Genomic DNA, 21219 nt, shown 5'->3' on the forward strand with positions numbered 1-21219 from the left:
TATGAACCCCCATGAGGAGCATGAAATCTGCCTGGTCCTGAGAGCCAGGCACCCCGAGCCACGTTTCCAACCCAAATCACTCCATCCTGGCAGGAGAATACAGGGTTATAGGAAACATCCTCAAGCTGGTGCTTGGGAAACAAAGTGCCAAGGGCTTAATGAGGAGCAGAGGGAAGCTGGGACCCTTCCAGAGGCAAAGAGCTTCACCTGGGGTGGTGCAAATGAGCTTGGGTGTGAATTGAGAGCAGCTGGAATGGAGCCACTATCAGGCCTTGGCAATGGGATAAAAGCACGGGGCTGGGCTGGGAGCTTGGTGCTCTCTTCCCCTTGGGTGCTGCCAGGTAAGGGGTGCTGCTGGGCTGGAGCATCCTGTGGCCTCCAGTGAGGTTATCAGGGATGTGGTGGGTGTTTGGGGCAGGGAATGGGGTAATGGCTGACCCCAAGGCCGGTTGCAGCTGTGCTCTGCACCAGGAGCCTTCCTGGGTGATGCTGAGCCCTAGCACAAAGCTTCCTGAGCTGGGGAAGCTGCTCAGTGCTGCTGGAGACCAGGGAGGTGTTTGACGAGGGGCATCATGTCCTTGGCTCTGGTGTGCGGGTGCTTTGGGTGTAGGATTGTCACTGCTTGGGGGCAGCTTGGAGGGACCCAGCTTAAAGCCCCTCCTGTGTCTCTCCACAGCTGGGCTCTCCCCATGGCCTCTCCTGAGCTGAGCAGAGGGGTAGGACCCCCAGGCCCTACGGACACTGCTGCCCTGCAGCCACAACCCATGCCCTGTGCTGAGAGGGAAGGGGCTGTGGATGTGGCTCCTGCTGCCCATGTGGCTGCTGCTGTGGGTGGGCTGCGGTGCAAAGCCTTCCTGGTGCTGGGCATCTGCCTGTCTGCCACCGCCCTGCCCTATGGCCTGGGGTCTCTGGCTGTCCTGCTGGGCCCCCTGGCACCATCCCATGCTTGGCCTGACTCACCAGGCTCCCAGAGAGAGACCAGTGGTGATCTGATGGCAACACACAGGGGCCTCCGTGAGGAGCCAGCGATGCAGCAGCATGGAAGGGTGCTGATGGGTTCGGTGGGCACCCCAGGGGTCAAAGGAGATGTGACCCATGGGGTGGATGCTGAGGGATGGAGTGTGACCCATGGGGTGGATGCTGAGGGATGGAGTGTGACCCATGGGGCGGATGCTGAGGGATGGAGTGTGACCCATGGGGTGGATGCTGAGGGATGGAGTGTGACCCATGGGGTGGATGCTGAAGGATGGAGGCTGACCCATGGGGCGGATGCTGAGGGATGGAGTGTGACCCATGGGGCAGATGCTGAGGGATGGAGTGTGACCCATGGGGTGGATGCTGAAGGATGGAGCCTGACCCATGGGGCAGATGCTGAGGGATGGAGTGTGACCCATGGGGTGGATGCTGAAGGATGGAGCCTGACCCATGGGGCAGATGCTGAGGGATGGAGTGTGACCCATGGGGTGGATGCTGAAGGATGGAGCCTGACCCATGGTGTGAATGCTGAGGGATGGAGTGTGACCCATGGGGTGGATGCTGAGGAATGGAGCCTGACCCATGGTGTGGATGCTGAGGGATGGACCCAGGGGACACAGACTGCTCAGACCTCACTGCTGGGGCATCCCGGACCCAGGGACCAGGAAGGGCTCATGTTGGGCACAGCAGTGGCTGTGACACCATCCCCTGCGCAGTGGCTTGGTACAGGGGTGCCTGATACCTCTGCTCAGGTCCTCCAGCCCCTGGGTGAGCCCAGCCCTGGCTCCTGGCATGGCCCAGCTTCAGGAAGTCCCCGTGGCCCAGAACCAGGCTCACACGATGCAACGACCTCAGCCCGTGGTGTTGGGCAGGCTGCGGGCACAGCAGAGCCCTGGCACCCTGAGGGGAGCTCTGAGGACAGCACAGGGTCAGTGTGGAGCGTGACGGGAATCCCCTCCCAGAGCCACAGCTTGATGGAGGAGCGGACACCAGCCCTTGGGGCATCCCCTGGCCCTTGGACCATGCCCCACAGAGCTGATCTGAGCCTGGCTGTGAGCTCTGAGCCTGCTGCTGCGGTCACAGCCAGCACCTCGCCTCCCTGGGCTCCCAGCGGCGCAACTGCAGCTCCTCAGCCTGCAGTCAGTGGAGCTTCCATTGCCGGAGCCACAGCGAGGAGCTGCAACGGGCAGAAGGGAGAGGTGAGGCCAAGCCCTGAGCGTGGTGGGGGTGAGGACCACACGGCCGCTCCTCCCCTGCCCTGGCTGCCCTCAGCTCCGCCAGCAGCAGGGATGTCCATCTCCAGCACCGCTCATCCCGGCACCGAGTGGGTCCCCTCTGCTGCGACGCCTGAGGTGCTCTGGGACACGCAGCCCGCTGGCACCTTCCTGCACGGAGAAGCTGCTCTGCCGGTGGATGCCGTGGCCGGTGCTGCAGGAAATGGGTCTGTGTTTCTGGGCACGGTCCTGGCTTCCTTCCCCAGTGCTGCGCCGGCTCATGGGGCCACCCACCCACAAGTCCTGGCTCCTTCCCTTCCTACAGTGGAGCCCGTGGGACCTGCTGTCACCCTGGGGAAAGCGAGCAGCCCATCTGCACCCCCTGCACAGCAGCCTATGGCACCCACCAGAGCCCACCCCTCCCCAGCTTGGACCAGGGCTCCCGGTGCTGTGGGTCCCTCTGTGACTGGGGTGAGCGCAGCAGCAGCCTCTGATGCCACCGCAGAGCCTGGAGTGACCGAAGCCTCCCACAAGGATGGAGCTGCTGTGGTGACCCCCCCCTCCCCACGAGCTGCAGCATCACCTGCCCAGGGGCCATCTCTGTGTCCAGACCCCTTCCTCACAACAGCATCTGCAGATGGACCCTCTGCAGGGCAGCACCATGAGGCCACTACGGGGGCTGCCCCAGCAGGACCTCCAGAGCCCCCCAGTGCCAGCCCAGGCTCCAAGCTGCCCACTCTGGAGCATGGCTCTGGTGCTGCTCACCGTGCTGGCACCACGTTCCCATCCCCATCCTACCCGCTGGCTTCCACCAGAGCTGTGCATGCAGTCAGCTCCCAGCCCGTGCCCTGTGATGCTCAGCCCATGTCCAGGCACTCTGTCACCTCCCAGCAACCCTCCGCAGCCACAGAGCATCTCCCTGCATATGAGCCGATGCCCACGGGCAAACCTGGCTCCCCGGCTCCATCCCACCCCTCCGGGCTCCCCTCTTCTGCTCACGTTCTGCCCTTGCAGTTCCGGCTCTTGGGCATCGCTTACACGGAGGCTCTGAGCAGCAGCGCTTCAGAGAGCTACAGGCGGCTGGAGGAGGAAGTGATGCTGCTGGTGAGTGCAGGAGTTGGCGGGTGGGGATGCTGGTGCTTTGGGGTGCAGCTGAGGAGCTACTGCTGGGGTGAGGAGCCGGAGGGCTCTCTTCATGGTGGAGACGAGCAAATCCCACCACTGGAGCTGGACGGGGTTCCTGGTTTGAGGTGGGACTTGGGCAGCCATCGGGGCTGTTGTACACTGGTGGTGCTGGGGTGTCCCCTCCTGGCTGCTGTCTCTACGCTGATGGAGCCCTGGCTATGTCAGCTTAGCCAGGACCGCCTCCAGAGACCTGGAATACCCCTTCCCACGGGCCCAATTAACACGTGCTTCTGTCTTCCAGCTGAACCAGACACTGTCCATCTATGAGACCTTCCTGCGGGCAAAAGTCCTAGAGTTCATGTGAGTGGCAACGTGGAGAGGGGTGGCTTTGGCTTGGATGGAAGTGTTTGCGCAGTGAAATGCTCTTGTGAGGGGCCGCACTCCCTCCACAGGGGCATCATCCCAAGGGATCCCTGCCTGCAGGTGGCTGAAGCCCTGACTTTGGGTGGGTGTTCATGTGGGGATGGGGGGCTCCGAGCTGCCCAAGGCCTGCTCTCCCTGCAGGAACGGCTCGGTGGTGGTGCGAGCGCAGGCTCTGTTCTGGGGGGATGCTCCTGCTCCCACCAGCTCCCACCTCATCCGCACCATGGTCACGGAGGCGAGCAGAGGAAGGAGCTCCTTCAGCTGGCGGCTGGAGCCACGGTCTGTCCAGTCCGGTGGTAAGCAATGGAGACCTTCCCAGAGCACAGCCGCTGCTCTCAGCGTCCTCCCTGTACCTCTGTCAAAGCCAGAACTTGCCCAGTCCGCACTGAAGTGAAGGTGAAGCCTGAACATCCCAACCCATGCAGAGCCCTGTAGTGTTAAGGCTGCTGGAGGCAACATCTGCAGCAGTTGGACCTGTGGGGTCCAGTGTTCCTGCTAAACCCTATGGCTTCCTCTCCTCAACCTGCTTCTCCTGTCCTGTCCTGCCAAGCCCTTCCCACCGCTACAAGCCACTCATCCTCGCCCAGGATGAGGTACCTCACCCTGCCGTGCTGGGCTCTGTATTCAGTGCAGAGGATGCTCAAGACTGATGATAGGTCCAAGGATGGTGAAGGAGCAGGGATGAGTGTAACTGTCTGAACACTTGCAGGGTTCAGCCTGGAGAACCTGGCCCCGGAGAAGCTGTCCATCTCCTTCACTGTCCTCCAGCCTGACAGGAGCAGGACAGACCCCCTGGCGGGGGTGATCAGCAAGGTATGGTGAGCCTTGGGGGCTCTTCCCAAAGACGATGCTGGGAGGATGGGCCCAGGCTGGCTGCTGCCTGCACCATGGGACAGCGCATCCTAAAGCAGGGGCGAGGTGTGAGTTGTTTTCTCTTCATCCAGGTGACAGAGTCTCTTGGTGCCCTTCACCGTGTGAGGAACTTCACTATCACCCAGCTCAGGTATGGGGCACAACTGCCCAAAGCTCTTCATTTAATGTCTTTCACTGCCCTTTGTGTGCTCTCTGTGGCATTAGCCATGCTGCAAGGGTGGGAAGGATGAGCTCTGCTGCACTAGGGAGCTCAGGAGGGTGATGTGGGGCTGGCGGCAATGCCCTGAGCCTTGTCCTTGGGCTGAGGAGCCATGAAAGAGCAGGGCCAGCCAGGGTGTGCTTGGGGAGCCTGTTCCACCTCCCTGCCTTGCTTAGAGCCTTTCTTCCCCTAGAACCCACAGTGGGGACCTGGAGCTCACTGGAGACGTTTACCTTGACACCATCGCCCATGTGGATGTTCCGGAGGCTCTGCAAGCCCTGACGGCTCTGAAAGCCTGCTCTGTGGACCTGACCTCGCTCTTGCTGGAGGGTGAGGGCAGCCCCTGTGTGCTGGTGGGGCTCGGGGCCAGTGCTGCTCACCCACCAGCCCTGCCTTGCCTCCCCAGGAGCCAGGCTGCACCTCCAGCTGTACCCGCTCTCCCTCCTCGTCACCAACAGACGCTTCAGTGAGGACCTCCTGGATCCACTCTCTGCAGAGCACCACGAGCTCAGCACGGGCATTGGGGATGCGGTAGGAATGGCTGGAGGGGGCAGAGCAGGGTCCTTCAGGGTGCTGGGGACCACGGGAGGAGGAGGAGGGACTGCTTTGGGGTTGTCTGAACCAGATCCACATCTCCAGTGTTGTGCTGGTGCCTGCTGGAGGCTGGCACTGAGGCGTCCCTGACAGGGTGCTGGCACCTCTGCTGATGGCGGTTCAAGCCACCACACTACACATGGAGGTGCTGCAGGGCCACAGCTGCCCTGTGTTCCTGCTGTGCTGACTGACCCAGCTCCATCATCAGTCACAGAATGCCGTTGGGAGGGACCTCAAGGATCATCTGGTCCAACCTTTCTAAGCAAAGCATGACCCAGACCAGATGTCCCAGCACCTTGTCCATTGCTGGGAGTCCTCCCCTTCCCTGGGGAGGTGGAAGTGGGGATCTGGCTGGGGGAAACCTCTCGGAGGCTGGTGTGGAGCTGAGCCCAAACCTCTCTTTCAGGTGGCGCGAGCCCTGAGGGACCACAGGAGCTTCCTGCAAGCGCTGCTAAGAGAATTCCTGTGAGTGGGAGCAGAGGCTCTGCTGGGGCAGGGCTGGGGAGGTCTCCCCATAGACATCAACAGCCAGGTCATGGCTGTTGGGGGTTACCTCTGCCACACGAGGGCCTGCAGCAGGCACCCTCGGGGATGTCCTTGCCATCCCAAAGAGCAGATCCAGACCCATTGCCTCACTGAGCAGCACTGGTGTGTGGTGTCGGGGGGGGGGTGATGGGACTAATGGCTGCTGGAGCTCTTCCTACCTCACCCTACAGGCCTGGCTCCTTGATCTGCCATGGGGACTTGGTCTTCCTGCACCCAGCTCCAACCAGCCTGGAAGTGTTGGAGGCGCTTGTGCTCTCAGTTGGCTCAAACAAGGCTTTGGCTGGTTCAGACTTCCAGGTGGATCCGTATTCCCTTGCTGTGGGAGGTAAGCATCCCTTTGGGGCATGGGTAGAGAAGCCTGTGGCTCTATGCACGCTGAAAGCTTAGATCCATAACTAGCTAGGTGCAGGTCCTTTGGGCAAGGGGAGGGTGACACCTCCTGGCTGGTGAGGTGACAGCTTGCAAGGGCTGATTTGAAAGGGCCATTCTGGCAGCAACCATGCCCTCATCCCTGTCTCCAATACACCATGTGCTGCAGGCTGGCAGAGGACAGGAGGGAAGGGTCACCTCCTGCAGGGTGTCTCATGGATGTTATTGCCCTGTGTCCTGTGCTACCCTGGTATTCCACCCACTGATCCAACCCCTTGTGTTCTGCTCCAGAGGACACCCTGGAGCCACCCCTGCCTGAGCCAGGCTTCCCGGAGTATGGTGTGGCCATCATGGTGGTGTGTGGCCTCGTCATCATCACTGTTCCTGTCATCTTGCTGCTGGTAAGGGCCCTGTCTGTGTTTGGGGGGGGGAACAGTATCAAGCCAGGGTGAAGCAGTGCTGGTCTCTGAGCAGAGAGACCACTGAGGAGTCAAGCATGGCTGCAGCCCCTGTGCTCTCCTCCCCAGTGCTTGAGGACCAAGAGGCTGAGCTGGTGGCACGTGGAACCTCTCTCGGACAGAAGAGACCCTGAAGCAGGGATCCAGACCCTGGAAATGGATAGCCGAGGCTTCTGGGCATCCTCTGAGCAGGCAAGTGGCTTCTAGGCCCCTGAATTGAGCTCCTCTGCTGCAGAGCTGGAGCCTTGAGGTGCAGCTGAGGTTAGGGCAGGTCCCTGATGTACCTGAGGGCTTTGAGGCAGCCCTGTGGGGGTGGAGACCTCCCCACTGCCCTTGGTGGAACAGCTTCTCCCCCTCTCCCCACAGGGCGCTGGGGATGCTCAGCCACAGTGGCACAGTTCCTCTGCCTGAGGAGAGGAAACGCAGCTGATGGGGGAGCCTGAGGAGCAGCTATGGGGGGAGAGATGCCAAGAAGCCATCCCTGCTCCCTGGTGGATGCAGGCTCAGTAGACAAAGAAATCTGTATGTTGAACTTTATTAAACTGTTTATAAAACGCCAAAGCCAGTGGTGCAGGGGCTCTGCTTCTGGGCTGGGTTTGCTGCAATCTCTGCCTCCCCAGGCTCTAGTGATGTGGGTTAAAGGGGTGAGGAAATGCTTCCCTCGTGGGGCTGGGGTGAGGGAACTGGGGGCTGCCCGTCACCCCAGCAGGCTCAGCACCCACGGCTGGGGGCTGTCAGTAATGGCAAGGAGAAGCGTTGGGGCTTTGCCACCCAAAAGCGTGCTTTCCCCAGGCTCTGGAGGCAGGAAGCAACTCTACAGACAGACACTCGCTGCCAGGAGCAGCTTCAGGAACTCTTCTCTAGCTACAGGTCAGCCAGTGCTGCGGGTCCCCACAGCAGGCACGGGCAGAGCTGGCCGCAAGCTGCTCTGGGGGTGCTGGACCCGTGGGAGGGATGCTCCGGGGCTGTGCTGATCTCCCCGCTCCTCTCCAAGGGGGAGAGCGGCTCCAACTGCGCTTCCCTCTGAGCTGCCGCACACGGAACCCGCTTCCTGGGGGAAAACCGGCTGCGTCCTTGGAGCCGCTTCCCAACGGGAATGGTGGGGATAGAGGAGGAACAGCTGGAGGACGGAAAACGGCTGCTGTGCCCAAATGCGCCAGACGCGACCTGGCCTCAGCCCCTGCCCTGGCCCGACCCCGAGAGGTTATTCCCGCACCAGCTCTGGGATCTCTATTGCAGCTCCAGGAGATCCCATCCCCAGGTTCTGTGCTGCAGCTCTGCCCCACAAGCTTTATTGCGAGCCCCACACCCGGTGTTTCAGCTCCCGCTCTGCCCCAGGGCACTACCAGCCCTAAAGTGCTTATTTTGGCCTCGGCAGTGGGAAATTCCAGCTCAGCCCCACAGGGTTTTATTCCAGCTCTGTGGGATTGCAGCTCGTTCCCACAAGCTTTAGGGCCAGCTCCAGTTCTGCATGGTCTTGGCTCCAGACCCACAATTGTTATTCAGGCTCCAGCTCAGCCCCAGTCTCAACTAATTTCAGCTCATTCCCACAACTTTGTTTTCCAGCTCCAGCACTCTCAATCCAGCCCTGGTTCTGTGCTGTATCGGGTCTGGCTCCAGGTCTCTATGAAAGGCCAGCCCCAGGGGATCACAACCTGCAATGATTTTTGGCTCATTCCCATGAGTTTTATTTTCCAGCTCCAGCAGGTGCATTCCAGTCTGGCTCAGTCATGGCCCAGCTCTGGCTCTGTACCCCAGATGCGAAGCATCCCAGCCCTCAGTGATTTCACCTCATCCCCCCCCCCCCCCCCCCCCCCCCCCAGTTTCATTCTCCAGCCCCAGTGCTCTCATTCCAGCTCTGGCTTCAGAGTCTTTATTTCACACCCAGCTCCAGGAGATCCCAGCTCCAACTCTGTCTCTAGTTCAGCTCAGTCCTATGGGATTTATCCAGATCCAGCCCCACACTCAGTGATTTCAGCTCATTCCCACAAGCTTTATTCAAGCTTTATTTTCCAGCTCCAGAAGATTCATTCCAGCCCTGCCTTATCCCACCTCCAGCTGAGATCCCATCTCCAGCCCCAGCCAACATCCAAGCCCTCAGTGATTTCACCTCATTCCCATCAGCTTTATTTTCCTGCCCCCGTGCTTTCTTTCCAGACCTGGCCTTCTTTTCTAAGCCCATCCAAGGTCCCAGCCCTCAGTGATTTCACCTCGTTCCCACAAGCTTTATTCTCCAGCTCCAGTGCTTTCATTCCAGCTCTGTGGAGGCTCAGCTCTGGCTCCAGAGTCTCTATAGCAGCCCAGCTCCAACCCTGTCTCTAGTTCAGCTCAGCCCTATGGGATTTATCCAGATCCAGCCCCACACTCAGTGATTTCAGCTCATTCCCACAAGCTTTGTTTTCCAGCTCCAGGAGATTCATTCTGAACCAGCTCTGCCTTATTCCTGCTCCAGCTGATATCCCATCTCTAGCCCCAGCTGTGGTCCCAGCCCCAGAAAAGACCATGGCTCTCAGTGATTTCAGCTCATTCCCACCAGCTTTATTTTCCAGCTCCAGGAGATTCATTCCAGTCCAGCTCTGCCTTAACCCAGCTCCAATCTGCAGCCAAGATCCCAGCCCTCAATGATTTCACCTCGTTCCCACAAGCTTTATTCTCCAGCCCCCGTGCTTTCATTCCAGCCCTGCCTCTGTGGAGGCTCAGCTCTGCCTCCAGTCTCAGCCCAGCTCCAGGAGATCCCAGCTCCAACCCTGTGTCTCCAGTTCAGCTCAGTTCTATGGGATATATCCAGATCCAGCCCCACACTCAGTGTTTCAGCTCATTCCCACAAGCTTTATTTTCCAGCTCCAGCACTCTCGTTCCAGTCCATCTCCACCTTATCCCACCTCCAGCTGAGATTCTGTGATTTCACCTCAATCCCGCTGTTGGAAAAGGGCAAAGCCTTTATGATAAAACAATTATATAAAATAGTAGAAATGATTACGTTTGAGAAATTTATAAATCAGTAGTGGGGTTTTGTATTGGGGTTTTGTATATTGGGGTTTTGTATATTAGAAAATGTTGTAACTTTGCAATTTTGTGTCACGGCTGTTCTGTAACCAGTGTTGCAATGATAGTCTTAGTAACAAAAACCTCTGTGTATGGGTGGATTTAGAAAGGCATGTACTGGAGACTATACCCAAGTAGAACCTATGCATAAGGTAGCCAGAACAGCATACCAGAAGCTGATAAGAAAATGCTAGCGTCCACACAAGGGTTGGGATATATCGAAGTAAGGAAAAGGTAAAGAGGAAGACTTCTTACTTCATCTGAGGAAGACTCCTTACTTCATCGGAACGACCACCAGGCGACCACCAGAGGGGGCTGCGCAAGCGTAGAAGAGGCTGGTGCCGTAACACTCCTGATGTGGCCGTCCTTAATGCATATGCATTAGCTAATGTTGTAATCCGTGTTAAACGTGTATAAATTGCGAACGCGATGTGACGAGGTTGGAACCAGATTTGGGTGCGTACCCCTGGTTTCCCAGCGCTGCAATAAAGCACCTCATACAACCATTCCGGTGGTTATGTGTTTGTTCCCATGCTAACGCCACAAGCCTTATTCTTCAGCTCCAGTGCTTTCATTCCAGCCCTGGCTCTATAGCAGCCCAGCTCCAGGAGATCCCAGCTCCAACCCTGTGTCTCTAGTTCAGCTCAGTCCTATGGGATTTATCCAGATCCAGCCCCACACTCAGTGATTTCAGCTTATTCCCACCAGCTTTATTTTTCAGCTCCAGGAGATTCATTCCGAACCAGCTCCCTTATCCTTGCTCCAGCTGAGATCCCATCTCTAGCCCCAGCTGTGGTCCCAGCCCCAGAAAAGACCACGGCTCTCAGTGATTTCAGCTCATTCCCACCAGCTTTATTTTCCAGCTCTAGGAGATTCATTCCAGTCCAGCTCTGCCTTAACCCAGCTCCAATCTGCAGCCAAGATCCCAGCCCTCAGTGATTTCACCTCGTTCCCACAAGCTTTATTCTCCAGCCCCACGGCTTTCATTCCAGACCTGGCTCTGTGGAGGCTCAGCTCTGGCTCCAGAGTCTCTATAGCAGCCCAGCTCCAGGAGATCCCAGCTCCAACCCTGTGTCTCTAGTTCAGCTCAGCCCTATGGGATTTATCCAGATCCAGCCCCACACTCAGTGATTTCAGCTCATTTCCACAAGCTTTATTTTCCAGCTCCAGAAGATTCATTCCAGTCCATCTCCACCTTATCCCACCTCCAGCCAGGATTCCATCTCCAGCTCCCACCAAGTTCACAGCCCCATCCAAGATCCCAGCCCTCAGTGATTTACCTCATTCCCACCAGCTTTATTCTCCAGCCTTAGTGCTTTCTTTTCAGACTTGGCCATCTCTTCCAAGCCCAGCCAAGATCCCAGCCCTCAGTGATTTCACCTCGTTCCCACAAGCTTTATTCTCCAGCCCCAGTGCTTTCATTCCAGCCCTGCCTCTATGGAGGCTCAGCTCTGGCTCCAGAGTCTCTATAGCAGCCCAGCTCCAGGAGATCCCAGTTCCAGGAGATCGCCGCTCCAACCGTGTCTCTAGTTCAGTTCAGTCCTATGGGATTTATCCAGATCCAGCCCCACACTCAGTGATTTCAGCTTATTCCCACAAGCTTTATTCTCCAGCTCCAGGAGACTCATTCCAAACCAGCTCCCTTATCCTTGCTCCAGCTGAGATCCCATCTCTAGCCCTAGCCATGTTCCCAGCCCCAGAGAAAATCACAGCTCTCAGTGATTTCAGCTCATTCCCACAAGCTTTATTTTCCAGCTCCAGGAGATTCATTCCAGTCCAGCTCTGCCTTATCCCACCTCCAGCTGAGATTCCATCTCCAGCCCCCAAGAAGTTCCCAGCCCCAGCCAACATCCAAGCCCTCAGTGATTTTACCTCATTCCCACCAGCTTTATTCTCCAGCCCCCGTGCTTTCTTTCCAGACCTGGCCATCTCTTCCAAGCCCAGCCAAGATCCCAGCCCTCAGTGATTTCACCTCGTTCCCACAAGCTTTATTCTCCAGCCCCAGTGCTTTCATTCCAGACCTGGCTCTGTGGAGGCTCAGCTCTGGCTCCAGAGTCTCTATAGCAGCCCAGCTCCAGGAGATCCCAGCTCCAACCCTGTCTCTAGTTCAGCTCAGTTCTGTGGGATTTATCCAGATCCAGCCCCACACTCAGTGATTTCACCTCATTCCCACAAGCTTTATTCTCCAGCCCCAGTGCTTTCATTCCAGACCTGGCTCTGTGGAGGCTCAGTTCTGGCTCTAGGGTCTCTATAGCAGCCCAGCTCCAGGAGATCCCAGCTCCAACCCTGTGTCTCTAGTTCAGCTCAATCCTATGGGATTTATCCAGATCCAGCCCCACACTCAGTGTTTCAGATCATTCCCACAAGCCGTACTCTCCAGCTCTAGGAAATTCATTCCAAACCAGCCCTCTCTTATCCCAGCTCCACCCAAGATGCACCCTCAGTGCTTTCACCTCATTCCCACAAGCCTTGTTCTCCAGCTCCAGCACTCTCATTTCAGGCTTTGTGACTTATCACATTTGGTTCAAAATCCGTACTTCAGGCCTGCTTCAGGATATCCCAGGCCTCAGTGATTTCAGGTCATTCCTACAAGCTTTATTCCCTACACCATACTCAGTGATTGAACACCAGCTGTGCCTCAGGCCAGTTCCAGCTCTACCGCATCCAATTCTTCCCCAGCCGTGAACCCAGCTCCCGCCCCGTGGATACCCCGGCTCCCAGCAGTGCTGGGCTTCGGACGAGGCGGGAAACCAGCGCCCGGACGCTACGCCTCAGCCGGTGCTGCCCCACCCGGACCCGCCCCTCACCCCGGCCGGCCCCCGGCGCCGCGGCCCAGCTCCGAGCTTAGCATTCAGGCCTCGCTCGGGGGCTGACACCGTCCCTAAGCAGCGCCAGCCCCGCATGGGGTGGACACCGCCGACAGCCCCCGGCCCCACGGGGAGCGTCGGGGATCGGGGACAGCAGCCCCCGCCGGGGAGCGGCCTCGTCCCACCTCAGCACTCAAGCTTCTTCGTACACACCGCGTACACAACCACAGCTCAACAGCAACAGCTTTATTATTGACCCTGCCCGACCCAGACCACCAACCTCCCCCCTCCCAGGCCGCGATCCCCCCGAACCGCCATCACCTCGCACACCACCCGCGGCACTGAGCAGCGGCCCGGCTACACACAGCGGGCAGAGGCAGGGGTCCCGCCGCCCCACACCCTGCGCCTCTCCCGGCTCACCGACGCGGCCGCGGCCTCCGCCTCCGCCTCCGCCTCCGCCTCCGCCTCCGCCTCCGCCTCCGCCTCCGCCTCCGCCTCCGCCTCCGCCTCCGCCTCCGCCCTTCCCGACCGCCGCTCCACCTTTGCACCAGCGGCGCTCAGCGCTCGCCTTTTATAGCCTCTGCCCGCCCTACCCAGCCAATCACGGCCAGCTCCTTCCCGCCTCGCCCGTCTTCTCTCCACCCATCCAGCCCCGCCCGCTTCAAACCCTTCCGTCCCCGCTTCACCCAATCCCGACCCGCCCCTTCAATCCGGCCCCGCCCCCTCTCTGCTTCGCCCAATCCCCGCCCGCCCCTTCAATCCGTCTCTTCCCTCTCTCTGTTTCTCCCAAATCCGGCCCGCCCCTTTCCTCCGGCGCTCCCCGGGTCTGTGGGTTTGAACGGGCACCCGGAGCTCCCTCTCTGCGGAGCGCCCGCTCGTCCTCCCCGGAACTCAGCACCCACTGTGGGCCCTGCGGGACGCGACCCCTGCGGCTCTGCGGATGTGCGGTGGGACCGGGAGGGGGGGAGCTGGATTGAAAAGGAGCGCCGGGATTGGGAGAAACGGAGAGGGGGCGGAGCCGGATTGAAGAGGCGGGCCACGATTGGTCGGAGAGGGGAGGGGAGGGTTTGAAGTGGGCGGGGCGGGATAGGTGGAGAGAAGACGGGAGAGGCGGGAAGGAGCGGGCCGTGATTGGCTGGGCAGGGGAAGGCGGGGTGGGGCGGAGGTTATAAAAGGCGAACGCTGAAAGGGGGCAGCTGTGGAGTGACGGGGCGCGGGGTGCCTGTGCCTGTGCCTGTGCCTGTGCCTGTGCCTGTGCCTGTGCCTGTGCCTGTGCCTGTGCCTGTGCCTGTGCCTGTGCCTGTGCCTGTGCCTGTGCCTGTGTCTCTGTGCGCTGTGTAAGCACGGGTCGGCTCTTTCCGCGGGTAGCATCCAAGGCGGCACTGGAAGCGGTTCGGGGGGATGGCGGTCTGGGGTAGGGAGCGGTGTACCGGGCAGGGTCAATAATAAAGCTGTTGCTGTTGAGCTGTGTGTTGCCATCTTGGACGGTGTGTACGGAGCGATCTGTGTGCTCAGGCGTACCCGTGCTCCGGCGTTCCCTATAGGCCGGAAGCTGCCTGCGGGGCGGTGGCACCGGGGGGTGGTTTCAGCCCTGAGCGGGGCTTGAGGGCGGTGCTAGGGGTGGTGCCCGGAACTGAGCCGCTACAGGGCTCAGTAAGGGGCGGGCCCATGCGCGGCAGCCCCAGCTGAGGCGCAGCTGGTTTCCCGCCTCGCACAAAGCCCAGCGCTGCCGGACATGACAGAGCCGGGCTGGAATGGAAGCGTTGCAGCTGGCAAATAAAGGTTGTGCGAAGGAGCTGCGGTCTGTCAGGGCTGGGATCTCCTGGGGCTGGGATCTTGGCTGGAGCTGGAATAGAGAAACAGGTTCCTGCCCCGGCGCTGATGTTCCCAGCTCCAAGGACGCAGCCGGTTTTCCCCCAGGAAGCGGGTTCCGTGTGCGGCAGCTCAGAGGGAAGCGCAGTTGGAGCTGCCCTCCCCCTTGGAGAGGAGCGGGGAGCTCAGCACAGCCCCGGAGCATCCCTCCCACGGGTCCAGCACCCCCAGAGCAGCTTGCGGCCAGCTCTGCCCGTGCCTGCTGTGGGGACCCGCAGCACTGGCTGACCTGTAGCTAGAGAAGAGTTCCTGAAGCTGCTCCTGGCAGCGAGTGTCTGTCTGTAGAGCTGCTTCCTGCCTCCAGAGCCTGGGGAAAGCACGCTTTTGGGTGGCAAAACCCCAACGCTTCTCCTTGCCATTACTGACAGCCCCCAGCCGTGGGTGCTGAGCCTGCTGGGGTGACGGGCAGCCCCCAGTTCCCTCACCCCAGCCCCACGAGGGAAGCATTTCCTCACCCCTTTAACCCACAGTACCCCGCGTGGAAGGGGCTGTACCGATGCTGTGGGTCTACAGGGCCACCCCCGCCAAGCTCTCTAACGCCCCTCAGCCGGGCTTGGGGCGGCTGCTACCGGCTCCTCCCCGCAGCACTCGGGGCGGAGCTGGCCGAGCGCGTTGCTTTCCTCCTCCGCGGGAGCGATTCCGGGTCGCGGAGGCGGGATCCGCGGTGGCACCGGCGATATGGTGGGGTTGGGGGCCGGGGGGAGATGTGGGGCGCGGTGAGGCAGCGGCGGGTTTTGACTGCACTTTCCTTCCGTAGCGGTTCCGGTTCTGCGGGGACCTGGACTGCCCGGACTGGGTCCTGGCCGAGATCAGCACCCTGGCCAAAATCGTTAAGTGTCCGCTCCCCCCGACCTCTGCCCGCACCCGCCCCGCCGAGCCCGGTGCTCACCCCCCTTGTCCTTCTCTTCCTCCTCCCGCAGTCCTCGGTGAAGCTGAAGCTGATCTGTGCCCAAGTGCTGCGGGACCTGCTGGGCGGGAGCATGGAGGTGAGTGACGGGGAGACGCCGCTGGTCTGCTTGCTCCAAACGGCACCTCCGCGGCGGGTGCTGCCGGCCAGTACTACCAGTAGTGACTTGGGTAGTGAGTAGTAATACTAAGGTGAGGATTCCACTAGCATATGGAATCCTATTCCTGAGGTACCAACCCATTCTAGTGGAAGGTGCCTCCGCCCGTGGCAGGGTGTTGGAACTGGATGAGCTTTAAGGTCCTTTCCAACCACACCACTCTGTGATTGTATGATTGCTGGTGTTGGCTGTGGTGCTGTGCAGTACCTGGTGCTCACTATGATGGCCTCACGTGCTGCTCTCCCACAGTATGAGAAGATCCTGAAGCTGACCTCAGATGCCAAGTTAGGTGAGCGCTGCTGCCCTGGACCCTACTACAGCTCCATCCCTGGGGACCCGCAGTGATGTAGCTGGGGCTGCAGAGCTGACCCCTTCCCCATGCAGAGTCGGGGGACGTGAAGGCCACCATTGCTGTCCTTGGCTTCATCCTCTCCAGTGCTGCCAAGCACGGTGTGGACAGTGAGTCCCTCTCCAGTGAGCTGCAGCAGCTGGGACTGCCCAAAGGTAGGGGTGACCCTGGGGGTGTCACCGTGGTGGGGTTGGTGCCATCAGACAGTTTCGTTGTGCCCTGGCAGAACACGCCAGCGGGCTGTGCCGGTCCTACGAGGAGAAGCAGAGCTCCCTCCAGGACAGCCTGAGGGCTGCCAGCCTGAGATGTGAGTGTGGCCATGGTCCTGGGGGGATGTACTTTGTCTTGGGGAGGGTCTTTGGTCTCTGGGGTCGGGGGGGGGGGGTGGGTCTTGAGTGGCATGGCTTGGGTCTCAAGGTGGGGTGTTGGGTCTCAGGGTGGGGTGTTTGGGATCAGGGATGGGCTGTTTGGGATCGGGGTGTGTGTGTGATGCTGCCCCATTGCCTGCCCCAGTGAGCCGGCTGGGCTCGGTGTGCTGGCGCGTGGATTACACCCTCAGCTCCAGCGAGCTGCAGGCCAATGGGGAGCGAGGGGCGGGGCATGGTTGGGGGCGTGTCCCCCGGGGCGGTGCGTCCGGTGCCCGTGTCCCGCTGGGTCCGGTCCCTCCGGTCCTGCGGCCATGCCCGAGTGCCCGGAGCTGCACCTGGCCGGGCGTTACATCAACGAGGCGTGCGGCGCGCTGGTGTTCTCGGGCGGCGTGGAGCGCTCTGCGGTGGGCAGGGGCCCGGAGGTGCCGTTCAGCAGCGAGGCTTACCGCATCTCTGCCACCGCCCGGGGCAAGGAGCTGCGCCTGACGCTGACCCCGCTGGGCTCCGCCGGTGCCCCCCAGGAGCTGGTTTTCCGCTTCGGCATGTCGGGCTCGTTCCGGCTGTGCCCCGCCGCCGAGCTCCCGCGCCATGCGCACCTCCGGTTCCGCACCCGCGACAGCCCCCCGCGCGTCCTCTGCTTCATCGATGTCCGTCGCTTCGGGTCGTGGCGCCTGGGGGACGCCTGGCAGGAGGGCCGCGGGCCCTGCGTCCTCTCCGAGTACCAGGCCTTCAGGTGAGCATCCACTAGGCACGGGGAGAGCCCCCAGCTCGGCTTCAGCTGAGGTGAGCGTCCTGATGCGCTCCCCCGCAGGGAGAACGTGCTGAAGAACCTGGAGGACAAAGCTTTTGACAAGCCCATCTGTGAGGCCCTCTTAAACCAGAAGTTTTTCAATGGAATTGGGAATTATCTCCGTGCTGAGATCCTGTACAGGTAAGGGGGGGGGGGGAGAGGCTGGGGCAGCAGGAGTTTGGCAGAGTTTTAATGGTGGCTTCTCACCTGGTAGACAGGGGCAAGTGCCAGAACTGAGGGGTGAGGTCCTCTGGAGAGGGGCTTTGGACAAGGGCCTGTAGGGACAGGCCAAGGGGAATGGCTTGAACCTGCCAGAGGGGAGACTGAGATGAGCTCTTAGGCAGAAGCTCTTCCCTGTGAGGGTGCTGAGGCGCTGGCACAGGGTGCCCAGAGAAGCTGTGGCTGCCCCATCCCTGGCAGTGTTCAAGGCCAGGTTGGACACAGGGGCTTGGAGCAAGCTGCTCTAGTGGAAGGGGTCCCTACCCATGGCAGGGGGTCGAAGCTTTAAGGTCCCTTCAACCCAAACTGTTCTGGAATTCTTTGACTCTCTCAGGTTGAAGATCCCTCCCTTTGAAAAGGCTCGGACCGTGCTGGAGGCCCTGAAGGAGCAGGAGCAGGAGAGGAGGAGGAAGGTGAGGAACACCCTCAGAAAGGGGCAGGTTTTTCAGCCAGAGGCCGGGATTTCTTTGCCTGCGGCCCTTTGGGCCATCTCGACAGCTCCAGGAGCCTCTTGCCTTCTGTGGGGGAGCTGCACTGACCTGAGGAACGTTCCCCATTAGGGTCTGGGCTCAGCAGCAGTGGAGGTGGCTCAGTTTGCTGCCAGCCCCCAGCCTGGGCTCAGCCCTGCCCTGCCCTGCCTTTGGGCTTAGCTGGGTATGAAGCTGTGGTTCAGGTTGGCTGTTTCGTGCTTGTTCCAGCACAGGGGCCAGTTTCAGCTCATGTTTGGTTCCTTGCTCCAGTGGGGTAGAACATCATCCCTTGGCCCCTGCAGAGCTCATGCACCCCCAGCTCACACGGCTGTTGGGAGGTGATTTGCTGCTCTGAGTCTCTCCCATGCCAACAATGGGCATTTTCCCTTCACAACTCCAACCCTTGCTGCACGGGATCCTTCTCCTCAGGCTATTCCTTAGCCATGAACAGCCCCTGTCTGGGCACATCTGCCCCTACAGCGCAGCAGAGCAGCTCCATAACCTCACGTGTCCGGCTCATGCTGACGCGTGGTCAGGCTGATGAGCTGTGACAGCAGCACATACCCTTGAGCTGTGCTGGTGCCACTGTCAGGAAGCCTCCGGGTGTATTTGGGGTGGGTGAAGAGGAAGAGAAGGGGAAAACAAACACTTCACAAGCTTCAAACCTCTGGGGAAGGCTGCAGTGGACCCATGGCTGGTCTCATGGCCTCGGTGGGGTGGGGGGAAGTGGCTGGTTTACTGAGGCAGAGAACAACAAACAAGACCTGAGTGCTGTTTGTACAAAGTGCTGGTGTTCCTGTGTGATTGCACCTTCCCTCGGCTTTGTAGCCATGGGGAGCGTCCTAATATGCAGTTTGAAGCCTGTGATGGAGCAAGTGGGGAGTGAGGGCAAGAGGAGATGGGAATCTGGCTGCTGGCAGTGACTCCGCTCCCCTTCTGTCCCCCTGCAGAAACCCTCCCTGACACTGAGCAAGAAGCTGAAGCTGATGCGGGAGAACCCGGATCTGCTGGAGCTGTGTCACACCGTGCCCATGGAGGTCATCGCGACGGGTGAGGCACTGGGACAGGAGCCCCGAGCCTGGCATTCCCAAGCAGGAGGCTTGGTCACTGCTTCCTCTCTACCTCTGTCCTTTCCCCCTCTCCCCTCCCAGAGAAACACCTCTCTGACCCAGATCACTTGGATAACTACGCCGCATTCAAGGGCTGGCTGCAGTGTTACCTGGTGCCTGGCATGAGCTCCCTGCGCGACCGCAACGGCAGAACCATCTGGTTCCAGGTAGGAGCCTGGGGCTGGGTGTCCCTGACCACTGCTTCAAGGGGACACCAGCTTCCTGACAACCCCCCCTGCATTACACGGAGTCACTGGGGTCTCCCTTGTGGCCAGGCAGCTGTGTATGGAGGTGCCAAGGACCTGAGGGATGGTGGGCAGGCTGGAGCAGATGGGATGGCAGGGATGGGGGCTCTGTTGGTTTGGCAGCCCCATTCCCTCCCTCCTATGTCTGGGTGAGCCACTGAGGTGGGGACTCACAGAAGAAGCTGACGAGAGAGCTCCCAGGGCACAGGGCAGGTCCAGCTTCCCTGGCTCCCAGGGAAACGTGGCTGTTTCCACATCACTGCCTTGGCCGCGGGATGGAGAAGGGGCACAGATTCTGCACCCTGCAGAATGGTGCACCCTGGACAATGCTCTGTCACCTTCCTTGCAGGGAGAGCCTGGCCCCATGGCTCCCAAAGGTGAGTGGCCTCTCTCCTCTCCATGGGACCTGCTCTTGCCCCAGGAGGGCTGGAAGCCGGGAAGGCAAAGGCAGATGCAAATGCCCTCTCTCTGGGGCGCTGACAGGCTTACGATGGCTGTTGGCACTAGGATCAAGGTTTCCTACCTACCAGCACACCAACCTGCCTGGGCACAGCATTGCACCTGCAGGATATAGAATCCCGCACTGGTTTGGGTTGGAACTGGACTTAAAGCTCACCCAGTTCCAACCCCTGCCACGGGCAGGGACACCTTCCCCTAGAGCAGCTTGCTCCAAGCCCCTGTGACCAACCTGGCCTTGAACACTGCCAGGGATGGGGCAGCCACAGCTTCTCTGGGCACCCTGTGCCAGTGCCTCAGCACCCACCCAGGGAAGAGCTTCTGCCTAAGAGCTCATCTCAGTCTCCCCTCTGGCAGGTTAAAGCCATTCCCCTTGGCCTGTCCCTACATCCCTTGTCCCAAGCCCCTCTCCAGGTTTCCTGCAGCCCCTTCAGGCACTGGAGCTGCTCTCAGGTCTCCCCTTCAGGAGCCTTCTCTTGTCCAGGCTGACCCAGCCCAGCTCTCTCAGCCTGGCTCCAGTGCAGAGCTGCTCCAGGATAGTTTTCCATGCCTGCACCTCCGTCCCCATCACTGCCTGCCAGGCCGGTCCCTCAAGGTGCAGGCACTGCCCCCTCTCCTCACACTCCTAACCTGGTCCCATCTTTTCACACAGGGCAGGCGCCCCGCAAGAAGCGCGCTCAGGTGGAGTCAAACCCCGAGGCTGTGACCCCCAAGGTAAGAAGCTTGTGCTGTCCTGTTCCCTGTGCCCTGCTCCGGCTCCTCCTGGTCTGCCAGTGGAGCTCCTTCCTCCCTGCCGTTCCTCAGCATCCTTCTGTCCAAGCCCAGTTCTGTTGCTAAACTCTGGCTCTGGGGTCCGTGCAGGTGCCCTCGAGGCGGCGGCCCAGGGCTGCAGCAAAACCCCCGGTGCCAGCCAAGGAGGAGGAAGAGGAGGCCGGTGATGGGCCGAGGAAGGGACGCGCTCGCAGGAGGAGGAGCGTGGCCACTGCTGTGGCCCTGCCCGAGCCCGAGCCGCAGGTCAAGGCTGAAAGAAGGCGCCGGACCCCAGGGCGCAGGGGCAGAGGTGAGGCTGGTTCCCTGCAGCACCAGCGCGGCTTCGGGGCACCCCTCACCCTCTGACTTCTCCTTTCGCTCTCCCCCTTCCAGGCACAGCCCCTGCAGTGTGAGTGCTGCCGCCTCCCCAGGGGCCTTTTAGCAGCCACAGGAGCAGCTCAGGGAGGGCCTGGGTTAGTGCTGAGGAGCTCAGTGCTGGGGCTGCTCTGTTCCTGTGGTCACCCCTGCTTGCTGCTGCTGCGTGGCAGGACGGAGGAGCTGAGCTTGGTGCTGATTTATTCAGCGTCCTCCTGCTGCCCTCAGGTGTTTGAGGGGGTTAAGGGCCATGGACCAGTCATGCTGGCTTCTGGTCCTTCCTTTTGCCTAAGAGTGGATTGCCTCTTCCTTCCTCACCTCCCTTGATCACTGTTTTTAGCTGACTAATAAAGTATTTTGTATAGAAATCCCTGTGCCTGCCTTTTTGTGCTAAGGATAGCCCCCCTGGGTCCAGCCTCTTCCCCACATGGGCTGCAGCAGGCTTCCCCTCCACCTCATCCCTCCAGCAATAAAGGTAAGCTCTGCCTCCCTGGTCCCAGGAGTGAGATGCTGCTGAGGAGGGC

General features: G+C 60.3%; 3 protein-coding genes across 3 annotated transcripts in view; all 3 read left to right on the plus strand.

Moving 5' to 3' along the window:
* Window positions 1-287: 287 nt before the first annotated feature.
* On the plus strand, window positions 288-6983 carry LOC134160242 (collagen alpha-1(I) chain-like). The gene is made up of 12 exons (XM_062612050.1): window positions 288-341; window positions 677-3293; window positions 3616-3674; window positions 3879-4033; window positions 4447-4550; window positions 4682-4740; window positions 5003-5139; window positions 5216-5340; window positions 5810-5868; window positions 6120-6274; window positions 6610-6719; window positions 6846-6983. The coding sequence occupies exons 2-12, from the start codon at window positions 690-692 to the stop codon at window positions 6981-6983; spliced, it is 3705 nt and encodes a 1234-aa protein (XP_062468034.1). The 5' UTR covers window positions 288-341; window positions 677-689.
* Window positions 6984-15081: 8098 nt separating this feature from the next.
* Window positions 15082-21219, plus strand: part of COMMD4 (COMM domain containing 4) — a 136054-nt gene continuing 129916 nt past the window's right edge. Inside the window, exons 1-7 of the mRNA XM_062612051.1 lie at window positions 15082-15181; window positions 15258-15329; window positions 15421-15486; window positions 15814-15853; window positions 15949-16068; window positions 16140-16220; window positions 16427-16488. Coding sequence (XP_062468035.1) covers window positions 15179-15181; window positions 15258-15329; window positions 15421-15486; window positions 15814-15853; window positions 15949-16068; window positions 16140-16220; window positions 16427-16488 — 444 coding nt within the window. The 5' untranslated portion in view covers window positions 15082-15178. The remainder of the gene's footprint in view (window positions 15182-15257; window positions 15330-15420; window positions 15487-15813; window positions 15854-15948; window positions 16069-16139; window positions 16221-16426; window positions 16489-21219) is intronic.
* Window positions 16577-21063, plus strand: NEIL1 (nei like DNA glycosylase 1). Its single transcript, XM_062612218.1, has 9 exons — window positions 16577-17014; window positions 17093-17212; window positions 17625-17703; window positions 18711-18810; window positions 18912-19036; window positions 19464-19491; window positions 20223-20305; window positions 20432-20630; window positions 20714-21063. The coding sequence occupies exons 1-9, from the start codon at window positions 16593-16595 to the stop codon at window positions 20731-20733; spliced, it is 1176 nt and encodes a 391-aa protein (XP_062468202.1). The 5' UTR covers window positions 16577-16592; the 3' UTR covers window positions 20734-21063.

Source organism: Pezoporus occidentalis, unplaced genomic scaffold (assembly GCF_034315485.1).
Source record: "Pezoporus occidentalis ecotype Australia unplaced genomic scaffold, CSIRO_AGI_Poc_V1 ctg159, whole genome shotgun sequence".
Classification (NCBI taxonomy): Eukaryota; Metazoa; Chordata; class Aves; order Psittaciformes; family Psittacidae; genus Pezoporus; species Pezoporus occidentalis.